The 17,317-nt window shown below is 39.0% G+C and overlaps 1 protein-coding gene across 1 annotated transcript; it reads right to left on the bottom strand.

The window, feature by feature from the left end:
• Positions 1 to 8,584: 8,584 nt before the first annotated feature.
• Positions 8,585 to 10,329, bottom strand: LOC119516900 (beta-defensin 103A-like). Its single transcript, XM_037813425.1, has 2 exons — positions 10,211 to 10,329; positions 8,585 to 8,768 (listed from the first exon to the last, which is right to left on the bottom strand). The coding sequence occupies exons 1-2, from the start codon at positions 10,266 to 10,268 to the stop codon at positions 8,623 to 8,625; spliced, it is 204 nt and encodes a 67-aa protein (XP_037669353.1). The 5' UTR covers positions 10,269 to 10,329; the 3' UTR covers positions 8,585 to 8,622.
• Positions 10,330 to 17,317: the final 6,988 nt, after the last annotated feature.

Here is a 17,317-nt window from a genome sequence, read left to right as displayed (position 1 = left end):
CCTTTTCTTGGGACACAGCCATTTTCCAGTATTCTGAGCCCAACTGTCTCCAAAAGCCTCTGTTTTAATTTACTTATGCATTTTTTTTCTTGTCAGCCCCACCTCCTCTCTGACTTCAGGTACTTTCCTGCTTACTCTGAGTTTATCTGTGCTTGTAGCTTTTATTCAGGAGTCCAAATTTGCTAATTAAAGCCTCAGTTGGAGCTTGGTTGAGCTACATTCCCTTGCTCCAGCAGGGACTGCTTCTTTCTCCAACAGCAAAGTTTTCCAAATCAGCCTGCAGTGCTGGTGGGGGATTGGCACCAGCTCCACAGTTTGGGGAGCTTTACTTAACTTTTTATGCTTCAATCCCAGTCATTCCACCCATTCCAGGCTGGTATATGATGTGTGTTCAGTCACAGATGCCCCCCAACAGTTATTCCAGACTATTTACTAGTTGTTCCTGGCTATATACTAGTTTCTCTAGAGGACTAACTAAATTTCACAGCTCTCTGTGCCACCATCTTGCCCTGCCTGCCTCTATCTGTTATTGATATCTTTGTAAATTCCACTGTGAACAGAGACATATTTTGTATTATTAAACTTTTTTTGAATTTTTTGAAACTTCTTTTATGACTTAATGTACAGACTATATTGAGCAATTCTTTAATGTATTCTGCTGTTATTTGGTGGCATGTCCTATAAATTTCAACTATGTCACATTGGATGATATTGTGTTCAAGTGCTCTATGTTTTTATTGACATTTTGTCTGCCTTTTAAAATCCAATACAAGGAAAGAAGTTGAAATCTCCAAACATAATTGTTAGTTTGTCTATTTTTGCTCCATTTCTAAGTTTTTCTTTAAGAACTTTGAAGTTCTGTTATTAGGTGCTGTGCCGGTTTGAGTGTATTGTGTCCCCCAAATGCCATTATCTTTGTCGTCTTGTGTGGGGCAGAAGTTTTGGTGCTGGTTGGATTTGCTTGGAGTGTGCCCCACCCAGCTGTGGGTAATGATTTTGATGGGATGTTCCCATGGAGGCGTGGCCCCGCCCATTCAGGGCAAACTGATTCAGTATTAATATTGTTCTTGTTGAATTAGCAATTTTATCCCAAGGAAATACTCCTTTTTATCCCTGATAATACTCCTTGTTCTAAAATCTACTTTGATTTATGGTCAGCTAGCCAATAAATGCAATTTAGTTTTCTGTAGATTAATGTTTGTCTAGTTTATCTGTTTCCAACTTTTTACTTTTAATCTATCTTTGTCTTTTATACTTATAATTAAAGTGGGTATTTCATGATCAGTATGCATTTGGGTCTTGGTTTTAGCCTGACAGCCTCCCTTTTTAATATGGAATGTTTATAATGGTAGCAGAACACTGCATTCTATTGTGTAGAGCTAAATTTCCATATGGCATCATTTTCTTTGCCTGAAGAAAATTTTTTACTTTTTTATACGCTGCTAGTAAGGCATTCTCTCAGTTTTGTTGTTGTTGTTGTGTTCTTATTTAAAAATGTCCTTACCTACTTTTTTTAAAAAATTTAATGGTATTGAGGTTGTTCACATACCATGCAATTATTCAAAGATCCAAAGTGCACAATCAATTGCCCCCGATACCTTCATACAGCTGTGCATGCATCATCACAATTAATTTTTCCCAAATTTTAGAACACTTTCATTACTCCAGAAAAGAAATAAAGACAAAAAGGAAATCTCAATTTCTCCCCTACCCCTAACCAACCCCCCCCTCCATTATTGACTCATAGTATTGGTATAGTACATTTACTGTTGAAAAGAATGTCAAAGTACTGTTGACTGTAGTACATAGTTTGACATAGGTATATATTTTTCCCTATATACCCCTCTATTATTAGCTTCTAGATATAGTGTCATACATTTGCTCTAGTTTATGAAACAGATTTATAACATTTGTACAGTTAATCATGGACATTGTCCACCACAAGATTCACTGTTTTATACATTTCCATCTTTTAATCTCCAACTTTCCTTCTGTAACATATGTGACTCTGAACTTACCCTTTCCACCACCTTCACACACCATTCAGCAGTTATTCTTACAATGTACTGCCATCACCTCTGTCCATTTTGAAATGTTTAAGTTCACCTTAGTTGAATATTCTGCTCATAATAAGCAATTACTCCCCATTCTTTAGCTTCATTCTATATCCTGGTAACTTACCTTTCATGTCTATGAGTTTACATGTTATTAATTAGTTCATATCAGTGAGATCATGCAATATTTGTCCTTATGTGTCTGACTTAATTCACTCAATGTAGTTCCCTCAAGTTTTCTTCATCAACCCATTTTTTTAAGATGGTTTTCTTCATCCACCATACACTCTCTCCTAAGTAGATAATCAATAGTTCCCTTTATAGTTGTGTATTTATATATTCACCACCATCACCATATCTATATAATGACATCTTTATTTCTTCCACAGAGAAGGAGGAAAAGTCAAAGTGGGTACAGAGACAGAAGTAAAAGAAAAAGAAAGAAAGAAAAAAGACAGCTAAAAAGCAATGAAAGGAAAGATAGAATTAAACTAAAGTAGAATAAAAGTCAGACAACATCATCAATGCCAAGAGTCCTATACCCATCCTTTATGTCCCCCTCTCATAGGCATTTAGCTTTGGTATATTGCCTTTGTTACATTAAAGAATGCACAATACAAAGTTACTGTTAACTATAGTCTCTAGTTTGCTTTGATTATATTTTTCCCCAATGTCACCCTATTTTTAACACTTTGCAAGGTTGACATTCATTTGTTGTCCCTCATGTAAAAACGTATTTGTACATTTTATCAAAATTGTTGAGTACTCTAGGTTTCACTGAGTTATACAGTCCCAGTCTTTATCTTTCTCCTTCCTTCTGGTGTCCCACATGCTCCTAACCTTCCTCTTTCAATGATACTCACAGTCATCTTTGTTCAGTGTACTTACAATGCTGTGCTATCATCACCCAAAATTGTGTTCCAAACCTCTCACTTCTGTCTTTTCCTATCTGTCTGTAGTTCTCTCTTTAGTATTTCCTGTTCAGCAGGTATCTTGTTCATAAACTCTGTCATTGTCTGTTTGTCAGAGAATATTTTAAGCTCTCCCTCATATTTGATGGACAATTTTGCCAGATATAAGATTCTTGGTTGGTGGTTTTTCTCTTTCAGTATCTTAAATATATCACCAGACTTCCTTCTTGCCTTCTTAGAAATCTGCACGTAGTCTGATCAAGCTTCCTTTGCATGTGATGGATCACTTTTTCCTTGCTGTGTTCAGGATTCTCTCTTTGTCTTTGCTATTTGATAATCTGATTATTCAGTGTATTGGTGTAGGTCTATTCAGATCTATTCTCTTTGGGGTAGTATGCTGTGCTTCTTGGATCTGTAATTTTATGTCTTTCATAAGAGACGGGAAATTTTCATTGATCATTTTCTCTATTATTGTTTCTGCCCCTTTCCATTCTCTTCTCCTTCTGGGTCACCCATGACACATACATTTAGGCATTTCATGTTTTCATTCAGTTCCCTGAGATGATGCTCATATTTTTCCATTATTTTACCTATCTGTTCTTTTGTGTGTAGGATTTCAGGTGTCTTGTTCTCTGGTTCCTGAGTGTTTTATTCTGCCTCAAGACCTGCTGTTGTATGTCTCCATTATGTTTTTCATCTCTTCTATTGTGCCTTTTATTTCCATAGACTCTGCCAGTTGTTTTTCCCAAACTTTCAATTTCCTTATGTTCACCGAGTATTTCCTTTATAGCCTTCATCTCTTTTGTTATATCTTCCCCCAAGTCATTGATTTGGTTTTTTATTTGATTTAACACATTTCTTTGAAAAATTTTAATAGATTGTTTCATTAAATTCAAAAAGTATATCAACTGTATCTTGATTGAGTGTAAGTTTGTTCCTTTGACTGGGCCATAGATACATTTTTCCTAGTGTAGATTGTAGTTTTCTGTTTTCTAGGCATCTGGTTTCCTTGGTTACCCAAGATTTTCCCAGACCAGAATGGGTTCAGGTCTCAGAATGGGGTTATATTCAGGGTGTATCTTTGAGGAATGACAGACTTTCCTGTGAGGTTTCCAGTCACTGTGCTTTTCCTAACCTGCCCAGAAGGTGACACCTGTCAGCCTGCCACTCCTGACTGGTATAAGGAGGTGTGGCCTCTTTAGTTTCTGTTTTGGCTGTTTTCTCCCAGGCTCTGGGGTCTGGTTCTGAAGGGAAAGCTGTGTCCCACCTCCTTATTCTTAGGGATGTTACACCTCCTAGGGAGTTATCATCTGCATTTAATATCTCTCTGACTCTGTTATCTCCCCCCCCATCTAGGTCAGAGCGCTGCAAACTGAAAATGGCTGCAGCTCTCTCTTCTGAACCCTTTAGGATGAGAGAAAGAAAAAGGGACAGAAAGCCCCCTTCAGAGCCAGTACACATCCCCCCATTTCACTCGTCAGCCAGAGGTAACAGCCGGTTTTCTGGGCTCCCCCTCCCAGTACGGATGAGTCTTCTGTTTTTTTAAGGTCTGTCAATGAAGTGGGGTCCCTTTCCCTTAATCCCAAAACATCTGCAAAGCAACAGTGTTGTGTAAACAGCATTAGGCCATGAGGAAGGGGGAGTGAGACTGGGCCTGTACCAGTTAAAGAAAGCAAAACTTTACCATTTAGGGGAGGCAAAGCTGTGGTTGCACGCATCAGCCAAGTGTAACCCTTTAACAATAACTGCTCCAGGTCCAAGTGAAACTTTTTGTAGCCCTTTAATAATCAATAGCTGCTCCAGTCCCAAGTGAAACTCTTTGTGAAATTGTTTTTTTGTGATCAACAGCTAACTGCCAACTCTGCTTCTGTTAGAATAGCTTGCTTGCTTGCGTTTCTAGGATACGGTTTCTGTCTATATAAGGCACCAGCGCACACAGGTCGCGGCTGCTGCTTACTGAACTCCCTGTGTGGAGTGACAGGCGGCAGTCGCCGGCCAGCTAAATAAAAGGCTCTTTAAATTCTGTTTGGCTGTCTCGTACTTTAACTCGCAGGCACCATAACAGTCAACACTAAAAGCCTCTGTCTGCTTGTTGGGGGTTTGTAGCTTGCATTCAGCAGTCCACATTTGTTAATTAGAACCTCATTTGGAGCTCACCTGAGCTATATTCACTCACTCAGAGAGTGCTGCTAGTTTCTACCACAGTGAGGTTTTGCAGCAAAGCCTGCCACAGGGGGAGGGGGCTCTCAGAGCAGTTCCACAGCTTTTACTTACAGATTCTATGCTGTGATCTCAGGCATTCCTCCCAATCCAGGTTGATGTACAAAGTGTGGACAGTCACGGTTGTCCCCCAGCAGTTATTCCAAATTATTTGCTAGTTGTTCCTTGTTGTTTATTAGTTGTTCCAGGGGACTAACTAAATTCCACTCCTCTCTATGCTGCCATCTTGCCCCTCCTCCCCCTTACCTTCATTTTTGAAAAAATATTTTTTCTAATATAGAATTTGGGGTTGACAGATTTTTTTTTTCTTTTTCTACTTAAAGATATGGTGCCATTGTATTCTGGCTTGTGTAGATTCTGGTGAGAAGATTGCTGTAATTCCACTTTTTGTTCCTTTGTTTGCATTGTCTCTTTTCTCTCAGGCTACTTTTAAGGATTTCTCTTTAACAGTGGCTTAAAATAATTTGATTATGATGTGCTTGGTGTAGTATCCTTTATGTTTATTCTGCCTGGGTTTCTTTAAGGACTTGAATTTGTAGGTTTATAGTTTCATAAAATTTGGAAGAAAAATAGAACATTATTTCTTCAACTGTATTCTTTCTTTCCAACCTTCTTTCTGACTCCAAACACATATATGCTAGACTGCTTGATGTTTTTCCATGGGTCACTGTTCATTGTTTTTCAGTCTTTTGTCTCTCTTTATTTCATTTCTTTGTTTGTTTTTGTTTCTACTAACATGAACTCAGATTTACAGATCTTTTCTTCTACAGTGTTATATGTTTTTAAACCACTCCAGTATATTTATTACTTTGATAGCTATTTCTTATCTCTGGAAATTCCATTTGGTTCTTTATACTGTTCATTTCCTTTCTTATCATAATCAATTTTCTTTTTGATCCTTGGACATTTCTATAAGATTTATATATCTTTTAAGTCCCTTTTGCTATTTCTATCATCTTTGGGTCTGTTTATACTGATTGACTACTGGGTCTATTTATATTGATTGGCTTTTCACCTGGTCATGGACCATATTTTCCCTCTTCATTACACATGTAGTAATTTTTGACTGGATTTAGCACAATATAAAACTCAAATTGTTGAGTGCTAGATTTTGTCATTTCTCTTTAAAGAATGTTAGATTTATTCTGACTCACATTTAAATTTCTTGAAAATCAGTTTGATCCTTTAAAGAATGGCTTTTACATTTTGTTAGGGTAGTTACAGAAGTGTTTAATGTATAGCTAAATAGCACCACTGCTATTACATGCTTTCTGAGGCATGTGTGTTAAGGTTTCTCCCCGTTGGCTGGTGGGAATACAGATTTTCCCACCCTGTGTGCACTCCTGGAATTGTTCAGCCATTCCCTTTTCATTGATTTTGTTTCCCTGTGACCTTGTGAAGTTTTATGCTCAGGATGCTCAGATCAATATTCAGTCCTAGGTTTAAGGACACCACCCTGTACCACTCGGGAGCTTTGTCTCAGCTCAGCTGCCTCCTTTCTAGTATTCTGCCCTGGAAATCTGTGTGTCTTGTGCTGTCTGGACTTTGATCTCAGTCTCTTCAGCTCAGCAGGATTGCTGGTGTCTGCTTGGGTTCCTCCTCCCTGTGCCATGGCCTGGTAGCTGCCTCCACAACTAAGCCCAGGACAGTCACAGGGTCACCACATTTGTTTCCTTCCTCCCAGTAATCACAGTCCTACACTGCTCTTTTCCAAAGGCTGGAAACAGCTGTTTCTTGTCTTTTGTTTAATTTTCCTGTTGTACACTGTAGGATGGTAATTCCCATAGCAGTAATCCTGTTTTTGATGGAAGGTGAAGTGTAGGCTCTTATATTTGGGTTTTGCTTCCTTCTTCCTGAGCACCATGCTGTCTTCTTTTTTTCTAAATAGTGCTGTGATTGAGGGTTGGAGTCAGGGTTTCTGGACCTCCCACTCAGTTTACTTGAATCATTCCATTCAACACTGAGAGAAAGCTAAATAGTTCAACTATGATATCTACAAATCACTTGAATGTAATTCAATTCAATGCTCATTTGTTAAAGAGCTTCTGTGTTCAGGATACTTTACTAGGCAATCCAGGAGTGATTAAGACAAGGTGTTTGCTTTGAAGGATTGTGCAACCAAATATGGAGATTAGAAGTATACAAGTGTATACAAGGCAAAAATGAAGCAAGATTCACAGCTGGAGTATGCAAGTCAGAATCTTATGGCAAATTGGTGAAAAGATCATGTTTATTTGGGAAATCAGCTGTGTTTTCAAGAATGGAGTAGAGCTTGAGATGACCCCTGAGAGATGGGTTAAAGTTTTAAAGCTAAAGTTGAAGGAGTGATTACTTACCAGGTAGGGGCCAGCCAGAACAGAGTAGGGGCAAGGGTGATAGGAAAGCAAAGCAAAGGGAATATTTGAGAAAGAGCCAGAGGTAGAAAGTTTTCAGAAGGATTTGGGATGAACTCTGAGGAATGTGTTAAAGTTTTAGAGACATATTTGGTGGAGAGGTGGTATGCTAGATAGCGGGAAGGAAAGCCAAAGTTGTGGGAGGTAAGAAAGCAAAGGGTGTGCCGTTATCCCTCCCATATTGTGACTTTCCCCATCACAGTTTTGATATATCAAGGATTGGCATAAGAAATTAAATGGGAATTTTGGGGGAGTTTGGTGGAAGACATAGAAGATGTGAGAAGAAGCCGGTGAAGTCCTTGCTGCAGCTACATTAACAACTGCAAAGCATTTGCATAAACCACAAGATCTGCATCTCTCTCAAGTAGAAAGTGCAATTCTTTTGTATGCAAAATTGTTATAAAAAGGCATTCAGTATACTCTGGCATCATATGAGAAAAAGCTAAGTACTTATAGGGCTCCCTAAAGGAAAATGAAGGTGAAGGGTCTACCCCTACAGATTTCTGGCCAGCAAAGGATGGTTTGAAAATTTAAAGAAAGGTTTAGCTTATGCAATGTAAATTCTTTTGGGTATATTGCTAGTGGTATACTAGCTATATACCCAAAAGTAATGGGAGATACAGCATCTGCCAATTAAGAGGCAGCTAGGGAGTTTCTTGAAACACTGAAAAAAATTTTACTTGGATTTTCTAGATCCCTGGGTGCCACACCCCTAACCCCTGTGATGTGGGAGAACTGTATTTGAGGAAGAACAAGAAGTTTGACGCAGCGAGAGTACAAGGTTTACAAAAGAAAAGTAGACCTGATAACCCTTGGAAAATAAGTTGATGCCACATTGTAGATTTCTCTACAGACTGTACTTTACTTGTGTTAAAAGAGAGTAACAATTTCTTAGTTGCTTATGTAACAACTACAACAAAAACCACAAAATTTTTAAAAATCAAGCTTCTATTTCTTTTGAAAAAAACTTTAATTTGATTTTGATTTTATAAGTTTTAAGGAGGCATTTTCCCACTTTACAACATCATCATATTCCTGGATTTTTTATTTCTTTCTTCGGCAGCATTTTCGACCTGTCACAGAGCAGCGGCCTATCTGTTCCTCCTTTGGAAGGCAGCCAAACACGGCACACCGGCCACTTCTTATTCTGCAATAATATCTTTGTAATTTATTTATGATTGCTCCATCACCTGTAATGAAACAAAAGAAAGCAAAGGTAAGTTTTAGGAAGTCTTCTGATACATATACAAGGCTTTTGGAATTCCTTAAATAGCTGATCTGTTGTCTTTCTTTTATTTTTTTACTATAAAATCAGGAGTTTAAAAAAACAGGCAGGACAAAGAAACCTATAAACCGTTTCTACGGGCTGCAGCTCAGCTGTGAACACACAGTCTATTGGAAAAATTGTGGGGCCCCCAGAACTTCTCATATGAATAGACACACGTGGAAGGGCAAGGGGCTGCCATGCCCCTCCAGGCCTCTTGAGGTGGCCCAAAGGGTCTTTTCCCCAATCATTTAAGCTTAATAAATGGAGATCTGTCATCTGTTCTTGGAATAAATCAAGCTTTCTTGTTGTTATTAATTTTTTAAATCATTTTCTTCCTGTCTCATTAAAAGGTCTTTCCATGAAGAAGTGGATGAGGTGATACATTTTAACTGCCATATAATCCAGCAATCCCGCTACTACTATATACCCAAAATAATTGAAAGCAGAGACTCAAACAGATATTTGTATACCAATGTTCATGGTGGCATATTCACAATTGCCAAAAGACGGAAGCAACTCAAGTGTACATGAACTGATGAATGGATAAACAAAATGTGGTATACATATACAATGGGATATTATTCGACTGTAAAAAGAATGAAGTCCTGATACATGCAACAACATAGTTGAGCCTTAAAGGCATCATGCTGAATGAAATAAGCCAGACACAAAAGCACAAATATTGTGTGAACTCACTGTTTTGAAACAATTAAAGTAAGCAAATTCATAGGGTCAGAATCTAGAATATAGGTTACCAAGGGATGGAGTGGGGATAGGGAATGGGAAGTTAAGGCTTAAAATGTACAGAGTTCCTATTTGGAATAATGGAAATGTTGTGGTAATAGCTGGTGGTGATAGTAGCACAACATTGTGAATGCAATTAATAGCACTGAAATACGTATCTGAATTTGATTAAAAGGGGGAAATGTTCAATTGTATATATGGTAACAGAATAAAATTTTTTTAAAAAATCCATGAAACTACACTGCACAGTGAACCATAAGTTAAACCATGGATTTTAATTAATTGTATAATTATAAAAATGTGCTATCATCAGTTGTAACAAATGTCCCACACCAATGCAAGGTGTTGGGGTGTGTGTGTAAATGGGAATCATGTATTTCATTCATGATTGTTCTGAAAACTCACAACTTCTCTAAATAAAAAAAAATGACATTAAGATAGCACTAAAATGAAACAGACAAGAATAACAAGTGTTGACAAGAAAAAAAAAAAGGTAATACCTAGTTCCTAGTCCCTAGTTCCCTTTCAAAGAACCTACTTGGTCTAAAGTCTCCCTGAAGAATAGAGAGAGACTGGCTCTGTATTACATACTCAACCCTCTCTTTCCCAGGCCCGTCTTACCTGGAACAGGCATCAAGAATAAGAAGAGCAATGCAAAGAGAGCGTAGTAGATCCTCATAGCTGACAGTCTTCACAGCAAGCTGACACTGGAGTGAAAGATGTGCCTGTTCACTTTATAAAGTTTCCAAGTACGCAGCCAAAGGTAAACGAGCAATGGCTGCAATTCTTGTAATATTCCAGTGATGACAATATGATGTGTTTCCTGATGCTTCATACCAATGCATCTGACAACACAGGACACGCCCACTTGCCCAGCAGTTCATTACAAACCTAACACATGAAGTAAAGCTGCATATGCTTCCCTCTAGCTCTGGGGGCTTGTCCCTGTCTGGCTCAGATCTGGTAGTGGGTACAGGTAAGACTGGTGTGAGCAACACCTGCCTCCTTTTGGGAGTCACCCCAGGGCATGTAGCTTGAGGCTGGCTTGTCCGCACTATGGTACTTTTTGTCCGCACTATGGTACTTTTAAGATTTCAACTCCCTGCTTTTTCCTAAAGGGCTGAGAGAGTCTAAAACTCACCTGGCAGCCAAATAAATCCAGCCTTGAACACATTCACAATCTGGGGGTAAATTAGTCTGGACTATAACCTGAGCCTGCACAGATACTCCTGATGTGAGACAAAACAGAATCATCTTTTAGGTTGTGAGAAAAGGGAATCAAACTGGATAATATATGAAACCCCCTGACCCCATGGTTCTTGGCCTATCATAGGGTGCTATAACTTGAGTGAAACACGTCTTACACTTCATCACTGTCTAAAAGCTACCAAATTTATGAGTCAAGAATGTATCTCATTTTACTTCATCAGAGAAGGAGCGTGTTGGGGAAGACTGGCACCTCCTTGCTGATGACACTTCCTATACACATGAGGGGCTTGAGAAGGTACACTGAAGACCTTGAGTTACTCATGGCTGATGAACACTCAAGGAAGTCCAAGGATCAGATGGGTGCCACTGGGGCCAACTGCTTATTTTTTTATTGTTATTAGACCTAAATGTTAAGGAATCTGGTCAGTGATGTATATTTATTGATAGACTATTTAATAGGTAGCTGAAGTCACCATGACATTGCCCGGCTATTGCATTGAGTGAATGCAATTATAACGGATCCATAGGGATTCAGGGGTATGTTAGTTGTAGGGGTTTGTGTTCAGGATTCTGATACACCCATTGGATTCAGTGAGCAAACTCTGAACACCTACTGTAGAGACAAGTACCATGTGCTTGCACGTGAGTGGGAGGGGTGATGGAAGGAGGTGAGATACCAAGGGGGATCAGTCAAGGTTTTTCTCTCAAGGAGCTAACAATGCAGGTTAAGGGAGTTGGGCATGCAGTCAAATAACTAATTCAGGATGGATTTCTATAAGTGAAAACATGCAGGTTCAAGCAATGGCACAAGAAAGATCAGTCATTTTGAAGGTGGGTTTAGGTCAGCAGATTTAAGAAGACTTTAGAGTTGCGGGCACTTCATCTATTCAAAATTCAACTTATTAAGTTCAGGATTTGAAACAAAGCAGGCATACTTTTAACTTGGAAAAGGAGATGACTGTGGGGGTGGAACCAGTGTTGACTGTACAGCAGAGGATTTACCTTAGTTTTTAAGAGATAGGGTGGGGTGGGATGTTGTAGACAATTGTAAACCAGTTCAGCCCAGGACTCAGATCACACTCATCCTGTGATCAGGCCACTGGTGATTTAATTTTCTACTTAGTGAACAGACTGTCACAGGTGAATCTTAGGTCTAATCTATTTCTTCAGAGACAAGTAGGCATATCCAAGGCAACACCACTATTTCGTAAGAAGTTCTTTAGGAATAAAAGCCACTTTTCCTTGTCCACTAATTAGATGTGGGGTGGGCTCTTACCGTTTCCAAGTTTGGGCACCCTTCCCAGCTCACAAAAACATAATTTGGCAGAACATTTTTGTGTTTTGAAAATATAAAAGTAATGCATGTTTTTGGTAAGAATTTAGGAAACAGAAGAGGGAGACAGCTTCCTTCACCTCTCCTCTACCCCATGGAACCACTGGTACCTAAGCTTTGCATTGTTTTTTACTTATTATAATCCTTTTTAAGTCAAAAAAATATTCTTTTATTCTCTCAAGTGATAGCAATTACATTTCAAATGTCTAATAGTGGGCACAAATAAATTCTTGCATATGGTGTCTCCCAATAGTAACAAGAGCCTGAGGGCTTGTCACTCCCTGTCCCCAGAGCTTCAAGTTACTGGGCTTGGAATTGCAGACCCTGAAAACTACAGTAACAGAGGGTCTTAGTTTTCTCCCAGCTCTAACAGTCAGCATTTCTACTATGTTGATTAGGTTTTGAGAGGAAGGGATACTTCGGTTATTTATGTTTTGTTCATGTCAGACTTTTCGTCTAATCATTTTTTTTTTAATTCTGGTTTTAAAATATGTATTAGGACAAGGAGTTGATTAATCCAAATTTTTGGTTGTGGGGCAAAGTTATGCAGAGGAAACAGCACTGGATTTGAAGTCAGGAGTCATCAGTTGAGCTCTCATTGTTATTTGGGTTTACTTGAACAAGTTATTTAAGCTCTGTGAGCATCTGTTCCTCATTAATAAAGCACATAAAGTAATATATGTCCTGTTTAGCCCACAGTGAAAGTCCTATGAATTAATGATGCAAAATTGACTTGTAAACTAATAAATAGTACCCTAATAATGTATCACCCAAGTGACCAGTGATGAGTGGTTAACAATATCAAGGTAGTTTAAAGATTATGGTGTGGAATCCCAGCAAGGAAATCTAGGATTTCACATTTTCTTTATCTTTGTATAGTCTAAGTGGTTCAGTCATTCTCTTTTGTGGTCATTTTAATCTTGTCATGACCACCATTACATAAGCTCTATATTTAACAATAAGCAAAATCACGCATTATCCCATATTTACAGCTGAGGAAACTGAGGTTTACAGAAATTGGGTGTCTTGGGTCACCCAGCTAGCAAATGGAAGAGTTGTCACTTGAAGTCAGTAATGACAGCCATTTTTCTGTTTGTTCTGCAATCCATTCCTTGCCTGTTTCTGCTCTACTCACTGTAGGGAACTATATCCAGTTCCCAGGCACCACTGCATTCTAGGTACCATATAGATTGGCCAAAGGGAGGCACTGGCAGAGATGGGAGAGCAGGAATTGGTGGGTAGCCAGAGTATTTCTCTTCCTCTGCTCGAGGAGGCATCTTCTCTGTGGCTCCATGGTCCCAGCTTCCATCAGGCAGGGTCCACCGTGACTCCAGCATCTGCTAGGTTGTCCGTATTTCACACTTTGGTAAGATTACCTCCTCCTCCCCTCATCCCTCCCATTCAGTTCTCCTACTTACCTGTGCAGCCAATTCCCTATATTAAATTACCCCCATTTGAGATCCCTAAATTGGTTTCTGTTTTCCTTATTAGGCTCTGCAAGACTTCAAAGGCCATGCTCTAAACCATCACATTGCTTAAGTTTTGTTAATTCGTCCATTCTTGGTGACATTACCGTACTATCATCAGCTATAAAGGGTATTTTCCTCACACTGCCTTCCTGTATACCTTTATCAATATCTTAAGATTTAGCATAAAGGAATATGATTGAGAGGATGGTAGAGTTGTCAACTCACAATGTTCTCACAATTGTGTATCTCACATGGTAGGTATGTATGTTAGACAATCTCTATTATACCAACTTTTTTTTATCACTTTTATTTTAGCTTAACTATTTCTATGGCTAAGTCTCTCCAAAAGACCAGAAATAAGGAAACAGGAGAAATAAAATCATTCCCAGCTATGTAACCAAAGACTACCCTCCTTTGATGAATTGTGGCAAATTGCAAACCTTCAGGCTGGGGACCATCTATGGAAATATTTTGTTCTGCCCATGGCATTACACCTCCATGTTGTTTCTTAATCAACTAATTAACCAGGTGTTATTTTGGTTTTAATTTAAGCAATTTAGCATTTAGATTCTTATTTGTCCTGCTTCATGCATTTATATTCTTGCTTATATTCTGAAGTCATCTGGGCTTATGACTCTTGCTTTAGAAAATATTACCTTCCTTTCAAACTCAAGGAAGTGCTACTTCACAACAGAGGACAGAGTAGTAGGCAAAGAAGCTTTTATTTTGCAGTGGGTAACTGAGTTGTCTCCACCAAATCACCTGGGTATGAACTAATATGTTATACCTTCTTCAAGTAGCAAGTTTTCTTGGCATTTATGTATCTTCCAGGACTAAACAAATACTGCTGGCCCTTTAACTTCCTGTAAATACTCCTGAATTGACAGCATTCTGTTTCATGATTGCTCCATTCATGGTACAAAAAAATGAGAGAGAGAGAAAATATCAGTGGGAGGAAGAGTCAAGTAAGGGACAAGGGTAAGGCATGAGAGATCCCTGGCTCACCATGAGTCATAGGACTCGTGATCTGGATGTCTGGTGGAGGGAATAGTCAGAAACAAGTGCACAGGAGCAAGTACACAGAGGTGGGGAAGCACAGAGCAAGTTTGGGGAACAGCGAATAGACTAGACTGGCCAAAGTCTAGTGTGCTTTGGATAAGTTTGTATTTAATTTGGTAGGTAAATGGGGGCCATGCCAAGAATTCATGAAAAACTAGACTTAAGATTAAAATTATTTAAAATTCTGACCTCACAGATAACTCTTTGTTCAATAAAATCTGAGGAAAAGGGCTAGAGAAACTCCTACCAATAACTGGGAGTTTGACCACGGTGGAGTGAGCTGCACATTGATGCCGAGAGATGTTCGCTGGGTGCCGGCAGTTTGCCTTGCTCCTCTACTCTGTAGAGCCACATGGTTCTCAGAACAACTCAACATCATGTGCAGGGAAGAAGCTCTCAGCCAGGACACCATCATGTTCTTTCTGCCCAGGGTCTGCACCAAAATTCTGAATCAAGGGGTATGTGACTGGGCCTTTCTTCACAGTGGTCTCACACTGAGAGTCAATGAGGCTCTGTATTAACTAAATACCACCTTATACCACCATATCCAGCCTTCAGTTCTTCATATGAAAAATAAATTAATCCAAAGAGATGATGTTTAAGATCCTCTTTGACCAATTCAGTGAGGCTCCTTTTCAAAGTTTTCCATACTCATCATGTTCTACCTCCATGCAGACATTCCCCACTGTCCTAACATTGGACCACTCTAATCCAGACAGACTCATTGCTATCAATGATGGATGTGGTAGGTTGAATTATGAACCACAACAAACATGTATTCTGAATCTTAATCTATGTCCCTGTGTGTGAATCCATTGTAAATAGGACTTTTTGAAAGAGTTATTTTTAGTTAAGGTGTGGCAAACTGAACTAGATTACCGGAGGGCTTACAAAGAGAATCTAGAAATCACAGATGCAAGAAAGGAGAGGAATTGCTATGTGATGGGAGGCAGAGATAGACCAAGGAACCCCAAGGATTGCTGGCAGCCAGCACCAGTATCATACAGCCTTTGAGGAGAAAGCATAGCCCTGCTACCACCTTGATTTTGGACTTCTAGTCTTAAAACAATGAGCCAATAAAGTCCTGTTTAAGAAAAAACTAGTTTGTGGAATTTGTGATAGCAGCTCAGGCAAACTACGACAATGGACTGTCCCTCAAGAGCTGACTCATGGGTCTATCAGATACTGAGATACTTCTTAGCTTTGGGAAATGAGTGATAAAATGGCAAAGTGATTCCATGCTGTTAGTCGGCACTAACTCTACAGAGAGATCCTCTCAGTCTCTCCTCAGGTCATGAGTCCAGATCCCACCAAATTACTCCCCTAGATAGACATTCCTTCAAGCAAGTGTCATGCTTCCTTTTGTTGTCTGGGAAAGTATTAAAAGTATAAGGAAAACTGAGAGAAACTGTGTACTGGACTGGAACCTCTTGGGACTCTCAGGAGAGTAAAGTGAGAAAACTGTGTTGTCTCTGATTATGAGCCCTTAGGAAGAACCTACTATGTGTAGTGTTGGAAACAAAGGGAACAGTTCACTGAAGGAAAGACCTTGGCTTCACTGAATGGATATTCAAATTATGGTCAGCTGTGGCTTGAAAGGTAGATTCTTTTACTTATGGGTACACTCAAGTTGACTCCTGCCAGGGAAAAGAAAAATGTCTCCTATGTCAGTGCAGCATTTTCTCCCTATTTCCCATATTTCTGTTTGTGATTTAGATAGCTTGATGATTTCCTCCTTGAATAAGAAAATACTCTTCTGGTTTAGAGAGCACAATTCCAAGAAAAGAAGACAAAGACAAGTACAGGAGTCTAAACTTTAATTCTTTCTCTGACAAAGTATTTTTAACTTATGGGAGTAGAATGGAAAAGGGAGCAACTCTCTCTCCAGTCAGTCTCCATGTTCCAGACTTTCCCTGAAATTTTCTTTGTATTTTCACCTATTCCTGCTTCTTTCCTCCTTGTTTTAGAGAAAAAAAAAGTTTCTCTTTTCCAAGACTTCTTTCTCTAAATATATCCTTGGAACCTACCTCTCTAGACCATATGTCATTTCTTATCTCCTCTCTCTATTGTAACATTCTTTTCCACTAGCTCCTTCATTATGATGCACAATCATGCTCAATTCTTTATTTCAAAATAGCCTACCCTAAACCCTTTTCTTCCTCTTCAAACAATTACCTCAATCACTTTCCTTCATTATCAAATTTCTGAAAAGAGTGGTCTATACTCACAAGTACCCTTTCTCCCGTAGCCCATTGCTCCTCAATTTATTGCTTCCTACCTCCAGAAATCCATTGAAACCATTCTCTCCAAGTTCAACAATGATATTTGAATTCCTAACCCAATGGCTTATTTGTCAGAAATAATCTGACTTGACCTGTTTGCAACATGTGACCCGTGGTACAACTTGCAGTTTTGAAACCTATCCCTATACTTCCATTTAATGATCCAGCAAACTTCACAGACATCTTCCTTATCTTAGGACATGTTCTGGATGCTGTAAAAGAGACAAACATAAGCAATACTTAGTCTCTATTCTCTGTGTCCTTCACTATTTCCCAGTCTAATAATGGGAAAGACACTGATACTGACATGGTAACACATGATATAAAAGGTGTTTTTATTGCTATCTTTGATCATCATGGAACTTTTCTTCCTTGA

The sequence above is a fragment of the Choloepus didactylus genome, chromosome 20 (genome assembly GCF_015220235.1).
Source record: "Choloepus didactylus isolate mChoDid1 chromosome 20, mChoDid1.pri, whole genome shotgun sequence".
Classification (NCBI taxonomy): Eukaryota; Metazoa; Chordata; class Mammalia; order Pilosa; family Megalonychidae; genus Choloepus; species Choloepus didactylus.
The sequence above is the reverse complement of the archived record's forward strand: the minus strand, read 5'-3'. Positions and strand labels throughout refer to the sequence as shown.